General features: G+C 35.8%; 1 protein-coding gene across 1 annotated transcript in view; it reads right to left on the reverse strand.

The window, feature by feature from the left end:
- TOX (thymocyte selection associated high mobility group box) overlaps positions 1 to 22,112 on the reverse strand; it is a 380,331-nt gene that overhangs the window by 185,257 nt on the left and 172,962 nt on the right. The window contains exon 2 of the mRNA XM_043988665.1: positions 10,547 to 10,612. Within this exon, the coding sequence (XP_043844600.1) occupies positions 10,547 to 10,612 (66 nt within the window). The remainder of the gene's footprint in view (positions 1 to 10,546; positions 10,613 to 22,112) is intronic.

Raw genomic sequence — 22,112 nt, forward strand, 5'->3', positions numbered from 1 at the left:
CATGGGAATTCATTGTTTTGTCACATCAGGTGATCAATTTCAGGAGTTCTGGAATAGTATACATGGATAAATAGGGATTTTCAAGCAATCAGAGTATTTAGAGCTAGCTAGAAGTGAACTCAGAGATCAACTGGTCTGACATCTTCATTTTACAGAAGAGGAAATTGAGGCCCCCAGATAATAGGCAACTTGTCTTTGCCCTATTGATGCCATTTCTTCCCCACCGCCATTAGAATATACATTCTTTAAGGTCAGGGACTATTTCATTTTTTGTCATTATATCCATACCACCTGGAATAGTGTCTTGTTTATAATGGGTACTTAATCAGTGTTTGAAATGGATTGAAGTAAGGTCAAACAACTGTCAAAAGGCATACCTGGGAATCCAACTCAGATAATCAGATTCCCACAACACACAGTGTTAGTGTTTAGGAAGTTGGAGTTACCATGTTTTCAAAACAATTGGAGACTATTCCTGGTTATGTCTCTGATGAATCCTTGATCTTGTTGGCATGAATAGTTATACACCATTGCACAATCTAACCCATCCATGTCTTCTCATCTTATGCAATATGATGTCCATGTCTCCTTCTGTAAATCCTACGTAGACATTCTACCCAACACAATGAAAACCTTCTTCTGGCTCTTATTCTATAAAAAATAGTGACATTTTGCTTCTACAGAGAATTGCAGCACAAACCCTACAAATAGCGTTTTTGCCTGAGGTACATGCATTAGTGGGATATAGGAGGATCTGATTTCTGCTTCCTACAACTAGAAAATTATTTGTTTAGGTAATGTAGACAGAATGGACAACACATCTCACTAATTTCTAAAGATAAGTGGGTCTAGGCCTATCTAATTGCCTATCTACTTGTCCAGAGCCTTTGATATTTTCAGGATCAAAATGCTGTCAAAACCAGGGATTGCTCAATCTATTGAGATGTGAGTCATACCAGAGAAGACAAGGGCCCAGAGATAAGAAAGACCTTGTAGGATGGGAAAGATTACTGATGGAGATTCAACCAGCAAATAAAAGGAAAAGGGTCTAGGTGGGTTCAAGGGATTCCAGAAAATTGCAACATGCAGAAGTTATGGCAGGTAAGTGAGATCCCGTAGTGCTTGGTCGGTCTGTATGTCTGTCCATCCTGTGTGTATATGTATGTAACACCCCCCATCTACATATAACTACATAGTTACTGAGAAGAGGCCAGGTATAGAAGTAGATACAGGAAAAGAAATGATTTTTCTAGATTAATAAAGAGAGGCAGGATAGATAGAGGGTTAGCCTTGGAATTAGAAATGCGTGAATTAAAGTCCTACCTCTGACACATACTATGTGACCCTGGGCAAGCAAACCAATTTGTCAGTGCCCCAGGAAATGATTTAAAATTATGTATTATAGACAAATTGCTAATCTTGGTGATTGGAAGAAGTTCCTTCTACCAATGAAGTCCCAAGCTTGGACCACAAACAAACAAACAAACAAAAAGCAAAAAAAAAAAAAAACTTAGCAAAAAACTAAAAACAGACAAAAAAGACAAAAAAGAAAACACTATAGTAGGTCTTGATCAATATTTGCAAACCTTAGATCTTGAAATTCAATCCTGTCACAATGATAACAGATAGGACCAATCAGGGAGAAGGGCATGCTTAGAAAGTCTATGTATCATGTAATCTTAGAGAATGTTAGAATTTTTTGTGAAGGGATGAGCAGAATCATAGGCATAAGTAAGAAAATGAAGAGTAAATGTAAGTTATAAGAAAGGAAGGAGTAACAGAGGAGGTAGTAGATAAAGAAGGAAGAGACAGCAAGCTACAGAGAAGAGCAGCCTTAGAAGTTAATGGGACAAAGAAATAATAGCACCCTCTTTCATTTTCATAAAGTTTTTAATTGTTTTCAAATTCCTTTCCTACACTCACTAGATTATCACAGGAACACTGTGGGTTAAGTCTAAAGAAGAGATAGAATAAAGTGAACAATGTGGAGAGTTTGGAGTAAATATTTTGAAATTTAGCCCATGACTTTGCTTGTTGAAAAACTGGATGTAGGACCATAAAATAGCCTGACTTCTTATGGATTAAAAGGAAGAAAAGTAGTCCATCTACCTTCCAACCACATAGTTCTAACATAACGTCAAAACAGCCCAACTGAATTTAATGGTCTCTATTGACATACACTGAGAAGAAACTTACAGGAAAGGGACCTGCATGTCTTGCATAAATATACTCACTATTAAAACTTACCCTCTCTACCAATCATATGAAATAACATGTGTAAAACACTTTGTGAACCTTATAAAGCCATATATAAATGCTAGTTATAATAATTATTATTATTATCATCATCACTATCATCATCACCATTATTGTTGTTATCATTATTACTTTCAATTGTGTCCATATCAGCCTAACAATTTGTTCCTGGGCAGACCTCCAGAAATCAATCCTTTGAATTTGCTACATAGAGAGTCAATTGCCACTATTTATAAACAAATATGACAATTAACTCACATTGAAGTAATTTGTTCAATAGCACTTCAAAGCAAATTTCCCCAAGAAACCACAAACAAATTTTTAAATCAATATGAATTCACTGGGTTATAAGACTACACCCAAGCTATTTATTTCCTATTTATGTGACCATAGACCTTAGTCACTTAAATCTCTATGGGCCTCAGTTTCTTAATCTATAAAAATGAGATTATCTCTAACGTGTCTTCAAGCTCTAAATTCTACCATCTTATTATATTAGAAATAACGCTTCCTTTATTTCAGCACATCTTATGAATTTGCATCTGATTTTCATGACAAATGAGTGAAGCTACTATCCAAAGAGAAGGGATGGAGCCATCACAAGAAGAAGACAAACTCAAGTATCTTCTCTGGGGAAGAAGGAAGATAGTCTCAGGGCAGAGAAAGATGGAGAGGGGAGGGTGACAGAAGTACCTTAAGAAGAGCTTCTAGGAGCTTCAGTTTTCACATAATTAAAAGGGGAGAAACAATCCACCCTTGCTTTCCAAGAGCAGGTTCTTTCAACTCCTTGGAAATGGAGACTGAATATAGAGGTAGATTCATCCAGCTCCCATTTATTTTGGCTTTAATAAACTGTTCCAGTTCTAGGCTGTATTTATAGTTAGATATGCTCCATGGAGGGCCAGAAAGATGAAGCTGAAGAATGGAATATTGTGAAATTAAGGAGTAAGGTTAATTTTTCATCTCTTCATCTGTTCATTTATCAAATATACCTGAAAAACTCCTAAATTTAAGATGGTGGAAAGGCACAAAGGATTCCTTTCAAAATTTATCAAACCTACTGGCTAGTGGTAGGGGTAAGATGCCAACAAGACATCCTCAGTCAGGTGTTCATGTGTCTCAGTAGGCATTGAAGATTTGCCGCTGAAGCAGCAGTCTTACTTTCACAACCGATGCTCTACAATTCAGATTTTTTGGGAGAATTTATCAAGAAAACATATTCTCCCTAATGCTTGAAAAACATACTACAAGACAGTCCCAATAAAATTCTTAAGCATATTCCGCAACAAATATTTATATTCTAAAATAAAAAATGAGCCATACACTCACAAATCCCACAGCTTGGAAATGTATATGATACACAACATTTAACCTGTCAGCAGCCTCATTAGTGTCATTGACTAGGATCTGGCAATCAGTAGATGTGTGTTCTACATGTGTTTACATTTTAAAATGCTCTTAAAATAGCTCCACCATGGAGCTCCATAAAGCAGTGGACAAATGGAATTCAGTTTAAACCTGCAGATGTTCCCCAAATCTTCTCTGAATTCAATTACTCCTTGAGGAGACCACTTAGAGCAAACAGATTCAGTATTAAACTTGTAAATAAAAGAAAGACAGAGTAAGGGGGAAATCATATTAATATTAACACCAATATGTAAGCAATATTAGAAAAATATGCTAAAAGATGGATGGGCCTTTTAAAGACGCTGGACTCTTAAGGCGAACAGCATTCACTATTTGGATCGTACCTGTTATGACTGTCTATACTGGCTATTAAGACATTTTTATAAACTGCAAGAAATATGTGAGCTATTACAAGATATAATTCTGAAAAACAGACTTCCATGTAAGAAGCCAATTTAGGAAGAAAACAACATAAACAATAGTAACTTGTGTGCTCAAGTGAAGCATCTTTTTAATTTTGAGTAATGAAGATGTCAAGCCAAATGCTAGAGTAGTTTAACTTAATTAGGTGGCCTATTTTTCCAAGCAGTCTTTCATTTCCCATTGAAAACTCAGCTTGTATGCAAGGCAACAAGAGCAATTTTGTCTGTAATGAATACCTCCGGGATTGCACAGAGTAATCATTTGAATGTTACACTGAAGACTGGTTTGAGTAACTAGTTTGGGCTTGTTGAGATGCCAGACTCTGTTAGACTAACTAGATTAATCAAAGCATGGCAGTTTTATCATTTTATTGGGTCAAAGTTCACGAGGTCAAGTCGATGTTCCTTCTAGAGCCTCTTCCAAAAGGAAGGTTGTTTTAATTTGTAGTTCAAATTCATGTCATGATCATAGGTATTTTATGGACCAAAAGAAAAAAGATATTTTAAATAAAGTACCCTTTAAGTGTGTTGCCTTGAATATTCCTTAGGCTTATATCTCATAACTCATCCAGTTCGAAAACTGTGAGTGAATTTCCTTGTCAGGAAAGTACATTATTAAAATATGTTGTTTATACTGTTTTTAAAATCTAAATCTATATGTATATATTATATGTGCATATGCATATATACATATCTACACATATATAAATGCAACACAGATGTTAAGGATTCCCCTGCAGAAAAGGAACTTGGAAACGTGTTTTTTTTTCTTATGTGTATGTAAATGTGTCATACCAAGGTTAGGGTATTTCTGTTACACATACTGATTTCTAATCATTATTTAAAATGAATATCTAATACTGAATTATACTTGTTAAAACTTAAAATTATAATATGATAAAAATATAATTATATATGTATCTCTGCAGCCTTTATAGTAATGATATATCAACTACAAAGGGATCTGTTAAAAACCAAATATTTGTAGATTCCAATAAATAAAATTAAAAGGAATTTATTCTGCATTTTATTACTCTTGATCTTGAGGCCAAGTAAGAAACAGAACCAGAGATGGAAAAGCAGTGGTACTGAAATGTTTTAAAACTTTATGGGAAGTATAACAATGAATGATGAATTAAATGAATTAAAAATATAGCCTGAAACATTATTTCAGGCCAAGCTACAAAATATGCAGAAAAAGTATAACTTTCAAAATTAGATTAACAAAGGCTAATTAATTAAGTATGTATACAATGGCAAAGTCCTCTTAAACTGACATAGTCATAAAAAGACAAATACTCAATTTAATCTAAACAGCTAGCACTTTGACGGTCTCACCCCCCCCCCCCATTTGTCTTTACATCCATAGTGCTTAGCACAGTAAATAGTAGATGCTTAATAAGTGTCTGTTAGAGTGACTTGCTTCAATTTTCCTTTCCTTGTGTGATGGGCCTCACAAGATAATTGTTACATCCTCATTGAAGAAGCCTTCCCTTAGCAACTGCTATATATAACTACATAAACTGCAAGTGGGAGTCAGCAAGAGAGTTCTTGGCTTCAGTGTCAGGAAGACACGGTGGAATAAAGTGTCATCTCCAAGCAACTCTCTAAGAGCCAATATTGGAAAAAAGGTACTAACCTGCAATGGTAGAAGTTCCTCACTAGGAGTTCACTATATTGAAGAAATTATAGGTGTAGACAAATAATAATGCCCATGTTGCATATTTGAGATTTTTCAATAATTATAAATTTACAAAATTAAAATCATTTAAGCTGTCATGATTAGCTGATGAACTTCTCTAACTAAATTTTTAAAATGTTTGTTTTTTTATCAACCTTATTTAATATGGAAAAGCACTTAGGTGGTACAGAGGGGCATTGTAGTTAGGAAGACTCAACTTCCTGAATTCAAATTTGGCCCTAGACTGTTACTAGCTGTGTGACACTGAGTAAGTCACTCAACCCTGTTTGCCTCAGTTCCTCAACTGTAAAATGAGCTGGAGAAGGAAATGGTTAATTACTCCTTTTTTTTTTTTTTGGTGAGGCAATTGGGGTTAAGTGACTTGCCCAGGGTCACACAGCTAGTTAAGTGTGAAATGCCTGAGGCCAGACCTGAACTCAGGTCCTCCTGACTCCAGGGCTGGTGCTCTATCCACTGTGCCACTTAGCTGCCCCTAACTACTTCAATATTTTTACCAAAAAAATCTCAAATGGGGTCACAAAGAGTTGGACATGACTGAAATGACTGAACAACAAAAATTTACTGTGGAATGATATTCAGTTTGGAAAAAAACACACCTTAAACAATCAACTTTTTTTTTTTTAAGTGAGGCAATTGGGGTTAAGTGACTTGCCCAGGGTCACACAGCTAGTAAGTGTTAAGTGTCTGAGGCCGGATTTGAACTCAGGTCCTCCTGAATCCAGGGCCGGTGCTCTATCCACTGCGCCACCTAGCTGCCCCAACAATCAACTTTTAAAAAAGAAATCTAATGTAGGACCAAGATTCAATTATTTTCCCTTAAAATTTTTTGCTCTTTTCAAGTGTACTAGCCTCAAATAAGATAAATATAATTTCTGGAGTAACTGAAGTTAGCATTAGAGCTAGCTCTAAGCTATATTCTCCAACTGCTGTTCTAGAATCTTTCATCTTTCTTGTCCAAGAGCTCAGTCATATACTTACATTCAAAATTCAGAGACCCAAATTCTAGCAGCCCCTCTGATCAAACTCCAACTTAGCTGTATTGAAAAGTGAACTGGGGGCAGCTAGGTGGCGCAGTGGATAAAGCACCAGTCCTGGATTCAGGAGTACCTGAGTCCAAATCTGGCCTTAGACACTTGACACTTACTAGCTGTGTGACCCTGGGCAAGTCACTTAATCCCTATTGCCCTGCCAAAAAAAAAAAAGTGAACTGTATCTTTTATATATATATATATATATATACGCACACACACACATACATATACATATATATACATGTGTGTGTGTGTGTGTGTGTGTGTCCTTACTCAAAAGAATGAAGAATGTAGTTTTAGCAAGGATAGATAAGGAATTAAATCTGCTCAATTTCTTGTAGTCAGATTATGAGAATTCTCCACCATCTATCTACCAGTAAAGTAAAAGGGATTCTCTGGATCCCCTTTAATGAATTTTGCTGTTATTGTTGTTATTGTTATTTTTCAAGGAGAAAATCATGCTAAGATTTTTCATGCAAAAAAGTTAGGATCTTTCTACTATTTCAGCAGGCCCAACCAGAAGCAAGGTCCCATGCCTGTGGGATTGATTGGCTCATGCAGAGGTCTATTCACAGGAGAAACCCAAACCACTGGAAGAATCCAGTTTGCCTTCTCCAGGCATTAACATGTCCTGACATATAGGTTGGGAAAGAGTGGTCTAGATCACTAGAACAGAAAGTTGACACAAATGAAGTGATAAAGGGTATACAAAATAAGAGGTGACCTGTCTAGTGGACTTAGAATCAAAAGGCCTGAGTTTGAGTCTCAGTTCTATCATATGGAGATACTGTGAAATGACTTCACCTTCACAGACCTCAGTTTCCTCATCTCTAAAATGTAGGGTTCAAATTCTTCCAACTCCAAGATTCTGTGATCCTGAATTTCACTGTGCGGAAGGCTGATCAACTCACAAACATTTGTAAATTCACTCTATTGAGTGAATCACTTAGAAAGCAAGAACATTATTCTATAATGAGCTGCATGCATTTCTTAAATAACATGAGCAAGTACTCAAAGACCTCTTCTATTTGTATAACTCAAACTCAATCCCCTGGAAGAATAAGTTAAATTGCTTATAACTGAAACACTAAGAGGTCACCACAATTAGAAGTATTATAAGGCAATGTGGTAAATGTTCTAAGAATGAAATCCAGAGAGCAGTAGAAATGTCATGTGTTTTTATTACATAGTTGGCAGGCATATCATGGGTGGTGTAATTAATTTAAAAGCTGCCTACCAACTACAGAATTAGATCCCAAAAAGGCTTGTGTACACTAGCATAAGAGGTATAGAATGCATGCAGTAGAGAGTAGTGCCAAACAGCCCTTTGGGACTGTCTAAAAGAATATCATTAATTTTTACAGTATACTTACACTCCTGGCTCAGTTCCAGCAATGGCTTTCTATAAAAATCATTTCAAGTATAGAATTATGCTATTTGCTTGCAGCAACATCACAGGAGCAGTAGTGCGCCATATGTTGCTACTTAGCAACTTAGTCTATAAGTCCCAGAGCATGTACGGATTTGAAAATTGAACAGAAATTATAATTGTTGAGTGATGCTGTGAGGCAAGTTGTCTAAGATTACCAAACTATGCAGATGTTTGATGTTATGTAGGAAAAAGAACAAAACTATTTTTTTTAGCTGCAGGATGACTGAAGTCTTATTTATGTTAGCCCAAAGGGGATAAATTGATTAAAATTCCCTAAAATAATACCAGGTAATGGTTTTGTAAAAATACCATATTACAGTTGGAAAAAAGACAAAGGGGAGGGGGGAGACACCTCAAGTGTAAATTTTGCTAAGATCACTCAGGGACATTAATTTGTAAACTCAATTTCTCCCTGTGTATCTTACACCAACTCAACTCTTAGCAAAGTTCAATTTTTAAAAAATACTTTCAGAGAAAGGTTAAATTATTAAAAGAAAATGAAAAGGTTTCTGGCTCAGAAACCTACCATCATTTTCAAAAATACAAAAAGAATCATTTGAGATTGTTTTTATCTGGCTAAAATGAGATCACTGATATTTAAAATGTGCTTGGTGAATAATGGCATAAAAATTTTAAACTCAAAATGTTGTTTGATTTTTAGACTGATGCTTAAATTATCTATGTTACTTCCATTAAAAATCTAGGGGGTGGTGCTAGGGGAAGCAGAAAGCATATATCAGCTACAAATTTACAATGCTTTCTTCAGAACTGTTCAAGACCAACCTAATGATTCTCTGAAAGGTAGCAGCTGCTTTATAACAGTAATCATTCACTGAGTTTGTGTTTCTACTGTTTCAAACAAATTCAATTAGCCCCTGCACTTCAAAACCCTAAAGGCACAAATGAGACGACATGAGGTTGCTTTAATCTAATAGTAATACTAAACTTGTCAGTACAGTTTGGGGATTGATGGTTAGAAAAAAAAATTAATAATAACATTTTTCATTTTTTAATCAAACAATTCCATTCACAACCACCTATGGATCTTAGAGCATTTTTAGCTGATGAATTCAGTCACATGAGAGTCCTAAATGCAAAATTGAAGCTTCCAAAGGCATTCTCATAATCACTGCTGCAGCAGACCAAAATGAAATGGAGTCTAGAGACATTTAAACCCAAAATACCATTTTTGGTTGATTCCTAAGTGTTTACTGAAAAACATTGTTGATCAAAGAATGGAAGTTTCAAAACAATTGTTATACAACATTTTCACAACCTATCTCTGGTCAGTTTTTAGAAAGGGTAGAATAGGATTCTAGGATCTTAGATTTAGAATTAGAAACTACCTTATTAAGATAGAGAAGGTAGGCATTTCAAATCAGTGTATATGAATTCATACTTCTGCCATTCTGACTTGTCAAACTTAAAAACTGAAATAATTATACTACTGCTATAAAATACAAGGAAGAAAAGGTGCCCACGATGATCATACCCAATTCTTCCTCAGTCCCCTTTTGCCATATTACTGTTATTTTGCATTGTATATGAAATCTGGGATAATTCTAATGAGTGCACTTTGCTTCTAAATTTTCTCTCTGGACCAAAGACCTAATTTTAAGTGTCTGACAAACAAATAATCAAGCATTTTTTTTAAGTACAAGTGTCCCTTTTGTTTCCATTGTACTTTTGACATTGTTGTTTCTCCTGACTAAATGCTTTGCCAACTCTTTTCAGCAAAGTGGATTCAACCATGCCCTTGAAGGGCCTCATCATATTATATATTTTGGCCTGGAAGTGAAAACCTCACAGTAGATTTTGAGAGAATCATTATAGTACTGCTGATGGTTTCACTCTTGGCAAACCTTCTCCAGCCATATGATTTCTGCTCTAAAAGCAACACTTGGTCTAAAACTGGCCTAACAGCGGATAATTAAAGCTATTTGTGACATGTGCAGCTTATAATGATTAACTTGTCTGCAGTCAGGAGCACAAATAACCTGCACCTGTAAAGACTTTATTTCCTAAAGGTAAAACAACTGTTTAGGAAAGATCATGCTGGCAAAACAGCTGCTTGCATTCTGGAGAGGAAACAAGGTAGCATCTTTCAACAAACGCCAACTCCGGTGTTTTATCAGCTCTATCTCATTAACTGGAAACAAGGCTTAAATGCTTTGTTTATAAATTATGATTATTCCTGATTGCAGCAGTTACTGATAGTGCCACTCATTTGCAATGCAACTCTTTGAATTTGTTTAATTACAATTTGAAACAAGGCAGAGAAGATTAATTAACCCACCTGGCTTGCTGGCACATAGTCCTGGCTCGGCTCTGTCATACTCATATACATGTTCTCACCGTCAAACTGCGAATGAAATAATAGTAAACATTCAGCAATCTTGAATGTTTTTCTACATCGACTGGAAAACAGTAACCATAAAAATATACTGCAGCCTGGAATATGGGAAACCTGTCATTCGCTGAGCCCATCTTGCCTTTGATGTTCCTGTTGTCATCCTCATTGACCCTGGATGTCAGTGATTGGGAGTAATTAGTGGTCTAGTAATTACAGCAAGTAAGCACGAAATGAATGGTTTCCTTTCATCTGCAATCTGTTTTAAAACAAAATGGCTCATTTTGTTCACCCTGTCTACATATTGCTGTTTGGTCGTAATGAAGGATTAAATGAATGGCACACTTTCTGACAAGAGGAGATGAAAATGGAAAATGTACTGAAGCACAGCTCAATGGATTCTAACTTTAGATCTGAGAAATGAACAAGTGCCGAGTTTTCAAAACAAATTAAAACTGGTCTCAGCAGAAGTCTCAAGTGCAATTTGGATGGAAAAAACACTTTGTAATATATGTTTTTAAAAATATTTGGATAGAGTAAATGATAGGTAATTGTAGGGAAGAATGCAACTGGTTAATACATAAAATTTAGAATATGGCACCTTAATTGTTGAATCTAGCCTTCCAAAATTACACAGGTGTGATTTGGGTAAAAACAGGTTTTGTTTACCCAAATCTGGAAAACAAAATGTGCCCAGCGATTAAGGAATGACTGACCAAATCAGAATGTTACTGCCCAAATACCACATTAATGGTCCACAAGGAAAGACTGAGATGAAAAACTACAGAACAATGCTAAAACTTGCCAGAAGTGATGTGACATTGAGAAGCAACATAGCTATGGTCAGTGCTAAATACCCCACTATCAAAGGTAAATGTAACTTTCTACTTTGTATCCCCAGTATCTAGTTAGAGTATATGACAAATAATAGACACTTAACAGAAGCTTGTAGATTGATTAAAGGTCATTACCTTCCTTTCTCATAAAAATTGACAGATTAATGGTTTTAGGCAATGCTTTGTATGGGGAGAGTTTATGGATGTTTTTTGAGGGGAGTGTCTATTATATATAGATCAACAAATATAAAAATATATCTAAATAATTTATGTGGAGTATCACAAATGCATCACATTGTCTCTAAGATGGTTGACTGAACAATTTGGAGGGAAAAAACTGATCAGCATGTCCAACTCAAGATACATCAAATGAAAGAGAATTTCAAATTGTCCATGAAGTAGCAGCATCAACAGTAGGAAAAAGAGAAGGGTGCTAACATTCTATCCAGATTTTAGGTGAGTTGCTTATACTTATTCCTCAAGCAGGCTGCAATCCCTCTACCATTGTTCTATTATCCAGTCTCAAATTCATTGACTTGCATATACATACATTTAAAAATGAAGTATATACCAAGTGCAAATATGAAATTACACATTTTTGCTGTTACCAATAGTGATGCAAAGAAACAATCACCTTATTAAATTCATGTATTACAGATACATAAACACACAAATGCCATTCTGATAGAAAGAATGCTTTAGAGTCATAGTATTTCATAATTTGTTCCTAAGTGAACATACAAAGCTCAGTGTCCATGACATTGTTAACATTACCTTGTCTCATTCTGTAAAAAAAAAAAAATCATAATTTGTGGGTCATATATGACCATAAACAGAAATACAACTAATCACAAAAGAAATGGTTGGTAGTACCATTCAGAAATAGTAATTTTATAAAGGTTGAATATATACTCACTTAAATTGACAGATCATTTCATTGATGTATCAGTTATCTAAGGCCAAGGTGTCAAATACATCACCAGCATGCAAGCCCACAACATTCCTGAGTGCTGCTTGCACCAGGGTAAAATGTAATTGGAAAATATTTCAGAAAATAAAATACACTAAAACATAATGTTAATATGTAGTTTTATAAGTCAATATTTAGCCTTCAGGGATCCTCATGTATGGTTTAGTGGCCCCCATTTTTACTTGAGTTTGACCCCACTGGTCTAGGGTACCAAAAAGTCAAAGGATATACAAAGGATACTGTACTGCTGGATAGGTGAAAAGATAATGTGATAGTCTAATCTCCCCCTAGTGAAATATTTTGGTTCAACCCAATGGATGGTTGACCTTTCCCTGCCTCCCACATCCTGACTGGCTGGTTTATTTTGTAGATCACACTGGGAATGCAAAGATTTACTTATCATTTTTGGTATCTTCTACCCACTGTTTGATTACTATGGTTTGTTTGCAAAGGTACTTAATGTGCAGACCCAAAAGAAATATTTTAAATATTGATAATGATTGTGTGTTGTAACATATAAAACTGAAGAGAAATGGTTCAGTGAATTCCAAATGATCTTATTCACATGGTGGGCATCTCAGTTCCTAAACTCTCATGCCATTGAGAAAATTTTCAAATTGTGTAACGATACAATGTTCATGCTAATGTATGATTTTAAATGTTAATGTTTTGATAAGATCACTTTTATTATAAAGTGTTATTACCTAAGTAAAACTAAACCGAGAAGTAATACTTTACTATAGAAAGATATGTGACTACAAGTATTATTATATTCTGTGATATATATTTTGGAGCATGATGAGTTAGCCAGTTATTCAATTTTGGAGGAGAAAGAAAAAGCAAAAACAAGTGATACAACCTTTGAGGCATAATTTTAGGGCCAATTTTGAAGTGTCATAAAAATAAGCCAATTAAGCAATAGGACTGATTGAATACCATTGCATGTTGTAGTTGGTTAATAAATATCTATTGAATTAAATTGAATTTATATTTAAATAACCAAAAGTTGAGAAATAGATTCTACTATATACTCAAAGAAATTGCAACTCCCTGAAATACTCTTTCTGAAAGACTATGAAGCTATAATAAGATTATAGATTTAGTGCTAGAGAAGACCTGGGAGGTAATCCAATCCAATATTCTCATTTTTTAAATGGAAAACTAAGACTCAGAAGGGTTAGTTTCTTGCCCACAGTCACATAGTTGGCAGAACTAGGATTTAAGCCTAGGTTCTATGTGACTCTCAATCCAGTAGTACCCTGGAGTTTTTAAATAGTTATTTCTCTTTCAGTCAACATATAGAAGAAAACTGGGGAACTCAAAATATCAGGATTAAAAAATTGACTATGGTCGTAAATAGCCCATCTATTTTGTGTTTATGATGGGGAAGAAAATAAACAGAAAGCTCTTTAAGCAGGCATTTTCTTTTCTGGGATGCACATGGACTGAAGATAACTCTTTTTTCCCCTTGGAGTTTCTTTTATTTTCTTTTTTGGGGGGTGTAGCAATGAGAGTTAAGTGACTTGTCCAGGCTCACACAGCTAGTAAGTGTCACGTGTCTGAGGCCACATTTGAACTCAGGTCCTCCTGAATCCAGGGCTGGTGCTTTATCCACTGAGCCACCTAGCTGCTCCCTTCCTAGGAGTTTCTTGAAGGAATCAAAGTAACACTGATTTTTTTTCTGATTAAAAAATATAGTTTTCTTTTGGGGATATATTTCCCATGACTTTTATTTTTCTCTCTTCAATCATTAAAAAATAATTGTAAATGAATGACTACTTATGAAGTATATTTATAATAGTTGTGCATTTGGCCAAGTACCATAGTTTGTCAGGTGGAAGCAATACTTTTTATATACATATATTCTAATCTATATTAAAATTGTGTACATATGTGTCTTCTCTCTTCCAAATCAATCCTACTGAGGGCCACACAGCAAGGACAGATTGTTCTTGTGAGTGCCTTGAAGGTTTTTGCCTTATTTGTATCTCTAGTACTTAGCACTGAGCCTGGCAGTAGTAGGTGCTTAATAAGAGTGTGTTGGCTTGTTTATTTGATGGATTAGGACAGATGGCTGATGCAGACCTAGCTGCTAGGAGAGCCAAAGGATCTATAAGGAAACAATACATGCAAATTGCTAGGTATTCAAAGTTTGGCTCTAGACTTTCCTAGAGAAAATAACCATGCTATTATTTATTATGAAGCCTACTAATTGCCTGGATAGAAATTATAGAGTCCAGTGCTCTATGAGTGAAACTAATAATCAACCCCACTGTCCTATAAATTGTGTTTATTACAAAGATGCTTACAACCACTCAAAAATATGTAAGAACAAACAGTAGATGGTTAAATGATTGCCTAGGTATAAGCATAGAGGAAGAAGTGGAAAAATATTGCTGGGTCCTGGCCTCAGATAGCTCCTGAAAGCAGAGGAAATGTTCCTGCTTCCATGAAGACAGTGGCAGTCAACCACACTTAGTTTGGAATCTGTATATTAGGAGTTTGGGTTGGTTACATGCTGGGTAAGCACTCTCCGAATGCCTTGGCATCCCAGAATCTGAGCCAGTTGTCGACAGAGATAAAAATCCTAAAATTTTGGAGCTATATGGCACCTTACAGGTCTCCCAGTTCAAACCACTCATTTCTGATATTACTATATTACATAGGAGGAAATGGACCCACTGAGAGGTGAAGCTGCTTATCTAAGGTCACACTATTGGTTAAGGCAGAGAATCCAGGTTTTCTGATCTAATTCAGTGCCCTTACCCATAATCCACTCTACCCTGTACACTCTTATCTGAAAAAGGAAGGAAGCATTTATGAAGCACCAACTATATACCAGGTAATGTGCTAAGTGCTTTACAAATATTAACTTTTTTGATCCTCATGATACTGTGAGAGGTAGATGCAATTATTAGCTTCATTTTATAGTTGAGGGAATTGGGGCAGACAGGTTAAGCAGTCCCAATAACTAGTAAGTATCTAAGGCTGTGTAACGATTGGAATGATGCCACCTGCTGGAGACTTACTGTAGCAAACTCTGCCATGAGGAGAAGGCATCTGAGGGCAAGACATGTGGCTCTCTGACCTCAGGAAATGACGTTTGCTTGTGGGAGGAAGAGGGGGCAAGGCTGGCTCTCTTGCTCTCTTTCATCAGGACTCTGGTTGAGAGTGGAGCTAGGAATGCTCTCTCCCTTTAATAGATAGATGAATCTAGGCCTTTCTCTCTCTCTTTACCAAATTCTTATTCTCCTTAATAAATGCTTAAAAGTCTAACTCTTGTTAAAGCTTATAATTTATTGGCGACCACTCATTAGATATTTTAGAAAAACTATCTAGAATTTTAGCCCCTTACAGCTGGATTTGAAATCAGATCTTCCCGACTCCAGGTCCAATACTTTATCCAGTGTACCACCCAGCTGATTACCATAATTCTTCTCCAAGGGCATTAAGACATAGCATTAAAATTCTAAATAGAATTTTCAGTAATAATAACAACAACAATAATAATAACATTTATAAAGTGGCTTATAGTTTGCAATTCATTTTTCAAATATCTTATTTTATCCTCACATCAACCCTGGGAAAAAGGTATATTACCACTATTTGCATATTTCTAACGGCATCAAGGTTTTCAAAGAAATAAGTCTTACAAAAAATAGTGACAGTGAAAGTCACATGTTATCAGAGCACATAAATATCCTGTATGTGCATACATATCATAAAAGGAATCAGATAATATATTACTAAACTAACATCATGGATAGCTATGCAGCTCTATTATATCAAATAGGGGGTGGGGAATGATGGGGTATCAGAGAGAGGATGTATGTTTATTTAGCTTCCAGCTTCAAGGCTGCATGTGCTGATGCCAGATAGAGTCTTGAATCTGTTAGCCTCCATGCCGTGCACTGGTTGAATGAAATGGTAATACCAAGCACAGCAGGTCATTAAAAGCAGTTCTGACTGAGGGGAAGAGAGAACAGACATCGAAGAGTGTATCAATGTCCAAACAGAAGAAAGTGGTAGTACCACACTGGCTCTTTGTGTGACTGTATGTCAGAACCAGTGAGCCTATGTAGCTGAACTAAAAAATAGTAACCCTCTCAGCTGGTCTCTTGTTCATTTAAAATTGAGGACCAAATACTATTCTACCATTCTGAACTTCATGAAGAAGTATGGCCTGAACACAAACCTGTTTGATAAGCTTACTACAATTCTATGGGGAGAAGATAGTACTACAAAGACCATGCTGCAAAATTGAGGCCTTGTTTTGGCCCTGACTCTAAACTTTCCCTTATGAGAATGGTGACTAATTTTCATTCTCTGAGGATGGATTTGATCTTTGCAAAAAGCCAAGAATCATTTCAAACTACATCTGGAGAATCAGGTAAATGATCAAAATAGGTAATTACATTTGGGGCTCAGAAATAAGACATGACTATAAAATCATATGGATGTTATTCTTGTGCTGCCCATACACTATCTTTAAACACAATGCCCAAAAAGCATTTGCAAGAAATGTTTTGAGCACTGGTGTCATTACTGGAATAAATGTTTCACCTCCCATGGGAACTACTTTGAAGGACAATGTTCTGATATGAGCAGTCTCATTATTTCATAGCTAAACCGTACATTTCTTTTATCTTTATTATTATGTTCTAAAGTGTGATTTATCCTGTTTTAAATGATTCAGATGTGTAAAGGAGAGGAGAAAAATTTCATCACAAGTAAGTAGAAGACATAAAGGGCAGTAACTACGTAAGTGATATAGAGTTATTTCTAATGAAACAGAAACTGGGAATGCTGACAAATGTAACTTTGCCTTGGCATGACATTAAAAACTAGTCCTCACCATGTATCATTCAATGAATGATGCTTCTAAACGTCTTTAATTCTGTTGAGGGCACTGCCATTCTTCCAAGTTATCCAGCTTCACAACTTTGGCATTACCCAGGACTCTTCACTCTCTCTTGCCCTTTTTATTTACGTAACATCTCTCACATGGATCCCTTTTTCTCTGTTTATGGGAATGCAATGAGTATTCAGACCCTCGTCCTCTTTCTCCTACATGACAGCAGTAATCTCACAATTGGTTTCTCTATCTCAGACCCTTCCCTCTCCAAAGCAGCCAGTGTATGGTTGCCAATGTGATTCTCCTAAAGTGAGGATGGCACCATGTGATTCTCCTACTCAGTAAACCCCAATGGCTCCTTCTTGCCATCGAGATCTTCTCTGTTTATTTCTGAAAGTCCTTCACAACCTGGCCCCAACCTACCTTGTTAGACATTGCTCCCTTCCTCTCACTCTACGGTCTAGACAGTTTTGTTTTTGCTATGCCTCTCACAACACACTTTCCCACTTCCAGGTTTTTGAATCAGCTGTCCTCCCCACCTGAATACATTCTCCTTCTTCCCCATAGAATCACATTTCCTCGGGCAGCTAGGTAATGGATAGAGCACCAGCCATAGATTTAGGAGGACCTGAGTTCAAATCTGGTCTCAGACACTTAACACTTACTAGCTGTGACCCTGGGCAAGTCACTTAACCCCAACTGCCTCACCAAAAAAAGAAAAAAAAAAGAATCTCATTTCCTTCAAAACTCAGCTTAAGTACCACCTTATAAGTGAAGTCTTTCCTGACCCCCTCAATTACTAGTACCTTTCCTCACCCAAATTTAGCTTGTTTTTATTTTGAACAAATTTTTAAATACTTATTTATGCACATGCTGTCTTCCCATATAGAATGTAAGCTCCTCGAAGGCAAAGACTATGTCATCACCATCATTAAGAGGCAGCTGGTGGTGAAGTGGTTAAAGTTCTGGGCCTGTAGCTATGAAGTTCTGAGTTAAAATCTGGACTCAGATACTTAGCTGTGTGACACTGGTCAAGTCAGTGCATCTCCATTTGCCTCAGTTTCTTAAACAGTAAAATGGGGATAATGAGAGGGTTGTTGAGAGGATCAAATGAGCTAATATTTGTAAAGCACTTGGCACACAGTAAGTGCTGTATAAATGTTAGCTATTATTATTGTCATCATTATTGCAAGGATTTATGTTCCCTTTAAGGTTTACAAAGTTCTTTATGAATATTAGCTCAGTTGATTCTCACAACAACCTGAGGAAGTGGTGTCATTACCTTCATTTTGCTGATGGGGAAATGGAGGAGGTTAAATGACTTGCTTGGGGTCATTGTGCAGCTAGTTAAGAGTCCAAACATTCACAGCTCCAGGTCCAACACTCTATTGACTACACCATCCAACTATTTCATTTTGGTTTTTATATCACCAATGCTTAGCACAAAGCTTGGCACATTATAGGTGCTTAGGAAATGCTTCTTGATTGATGAGAAAAAGAAATTTTAGACACAATTCCAAAGCTGTTCTTGTGTATATAATGGAAATGATTGAAAGTCAATCAAAACCCCAATTACAAAATTCTGTTGGCTGACAACTACCAAAAGACAACAAGGGGGAAGTTTATATTAAATAAACTGAGGTAATGATCTATTATTTCATATGGGATTCCATATTTAGAAAATTCCAGATATGCAATATATTTGTCACTTCTACTTTCCAATTGTCAATAAGGCATATAGCTATGAAGCTAAAGTTTTTAGTTGAAACTTGGGTGAGCAACAGGTGAAGGAGGGTAAGTTTAGTGTGTGGCTTTGTTTTGTCATATTTCAGTCAAATGTTTCTGAATCTATACATTAAAAGAACAATTTGTGAGGTATACTCATATTTTCTGACACTCCTAACCCATGTTCAGTAATTTCTACACCTTATCAGCTTTCACCTCATTTACCACACAGTTCCTAAATCTTATACCGATGGGGAATGAAACATCTGAGACTAATTACTTTACTTGGGTGTTGATTCTTTCATTGCTATTACAATTCCTTGGCACCCTGGGAACTTTTCAACATCTGTCATATGGGGGGAAAATGTAAGAGTCCCTTTCTGCAAAAGTTTGGATAAACAATCTAGGACAGGGCATCCAATGTGGAGAACTTCAAAATCAAAAAGATAATAGATTAAAGGGAAGATGTACAGAGAAGTAAACTGAAAAATTAGCACATTGGAGAGGCCCAAGTAATAGAAATCTAAAAAAGAACATACTTCTAAGTTGGCTAAGCAAATTTGGATAAAATGGGATATAATTTTGCAAAGAGAAAAAAAGATTTGTTGGTACACAGTGCAAAATTACACTGCATAACTTTAAGATTTAAAAGGAAGAAGAAAAAAATTAAATTAAGGTATAATTGCCATAGAAATTTTAATTTATTACTGCTCAGCTCAATACAGTTTTAACTAATAATTGTATAGAGTACTATGGGTCAATTATATTGTCATTAAACTATCTTGGTTGTAGAGACCTTTGATATGATAAATATTTAAAATTAATAGAAGCAGTAGTATTTTAGTGACTTTTCAAAAAACTAGAGCAGTTAAAAATACTACTTTATAATATATACCACCCAGGCATGCAGCATTTTCGTTTGATATTTTCTCTCTATATTTGTTAATTTCTCTTTCAAGCTGGATAAAGTATTTACAGGTTTTATAACTGAAAGCCTAGTAATATTTTAACTAACTGATTGAATAACAGAAAAATGCATAGAAATTATTCAAGTTCAACCAGAGATTTATCCACCAGTTTGGTTTGTACCCATTATTTTAGTTGTAAGAAATATTAAAGGTCATTCAATCCATTTTTCTATAATACAGATGTAGTTTTCAAAATTATTCTAACATTCTAATTGTAGATTTTTTTGGCCTAACTTCCACTATCTCTGAACTCACAATCTCCTATGACTCTTTGCTGTCTCATTTACATTTTTGTAATGATCATAACTTCATTTCTCTTATCTTTGTTTATAGCTTTTTGACTAATTGTCCCCCTTCCTCCATGTTATGGGAATAAAGCTAAAGAGTTTTGTTCCACGTTTTTCTTTTTGCAATTTTAATATTTATAGTATTTCTAGCCATTTCCCTTCGGTCATTTGGCCAAACATTTCATCCCTTTTTGTCCTTTGCCAGCTCCTTTCCCATTTGTCAATGTCCTTTTCATAGCATGGTGCATTACCTCAGATGGAATGCAGTATTTTCTCCATAGCCTTACTTATGTAGCCTGGAGAGAGATGATTGGTTTTCTTTGTTTTACACCCCATGAATATGCCCTGGCATGGAAATGTCTGTTGTTCTTTTGCATAAAACTGTAGGTAGAAACTATCATGGCAAGGTTCCAGAGGGTTTTAACTATTTACTATGATCTTATTGGCACATTAAAATTAACCTGTAATAGTTTCCCATAGCTATAGTGTGAATTAATGCCTAAATATATTTTTACTGGTATAGAAAGACCAAAGAGAATACACCACCAAATTTCAATCTGCTTTCAAAAGAAAAATTACATAAGCCAACATGCATGTCTTAGGCATCTCAAGTTAAATATAAAGCACATATGCCTAGATACTCTATGTTAGCTCTGAATTAATGTTTTTTTTTTTTCTGAACAAACAAAAGAAAATCATATGAATTTCTCCCTACAACAGGCTACTCAGCCACTATCAAGGCTAGAACAGTATTCATCTGCAGTATGCTTGCCTAATGTAGTCTAGGTTAGACTCTCAGCTAAAATGAGAGGCCAGGGTAGCATTGCGCATAGAGTTTTGGACCTGCACTAAAAAACAAAGACATGTTTATCAAATCCCACATCAAACTCTTGCTATCTGGGTGGACTGTGTGGGCAAGGCACATCACTTTTTTCAGTTCAGTTCTCCCACCATTTTTTGTAAGGATCAAATTTAAGTGTATGTAAAACACTTTGCAAATCTTAAGGTGCTATCTAAATGCCAGGTATGATTAGCATTAATCACAAGTATTTATACAGTGCTTTCAGATTTGCAAAGCACTTTACGAATATCTCATTTTGATCCTTAAAACCTGGAAGGAAGTTGCTTTTATTATCTTTATTTTCTAGATGAAGAAACTGAGGCTAATAGAGGTTAAGTGACTTGCTCAGGGTCAAATAGTTTCAGAACAGGCTGTTTTTACTCAGGTTTTGCTGACTCTGGGTTCAGAGATCTATCCACTGTGCCACCTATATGTTATGATAAGGTAGTGTGGGTGGGTAAGCCTAGAGGAAGGTCCCTTACAGTTAACAGTATTATCAAAGAAAGATCTCTGGATTTTAAGTCAGAAGACTTGGGTCTGCCACTTACTAGCTATGTGAGCACCACCCTGAGCTTAAGATTTTTTTGTTTGCAAAGGAGGGCTATTGCTCCTACTACCTATCTCAGAGGGTTGTCATGAAGATGGAATGAAATTATGTTTCTGAAATTGCTTTACAAACTATTGCATTCTGCATAAATGTAAGCCATTAAAACACACATAACTCTCAGCTCCATCATCACTTGAGAAATCACAGTATATCACAGTTATAGCACTGGAAGAAACATTAGAGGCATCTAGTCTAACCCTCTCATTTTACAGATGAGGAAACTGAGGCCCAGAGAGGTTAAATAATTTATTTCTTCTGTGTGCTTTTTAAAAAAAAAATTAGTCATTCCCTAAAGTATTTCAATCTCAAGGTTTCTTTTTCTCCAGGACAGACCACCACTTAGCAGCTGTATCTTTTGACATACTTAGTAGGGACTACCTCTACAGAGCCACTATAACATGGCCTTGTATCCTGAACCATTTG

Source organism: Dromiciops gliroides, chromosome 1 (assembly GCF_019393635.1).
Source record: "Dromiciops gliroides isolate mDroGli1 chromosome 1, mDroGli1.pri, whole genome shotgun sequence".
NCBI classification, from domain to species: Eukaryota; Metazoa; Chordata; class Mammalia; order Microbiotheria; family Microbiotheriidae; genus Dromiciops; species Dromiciops gliroides.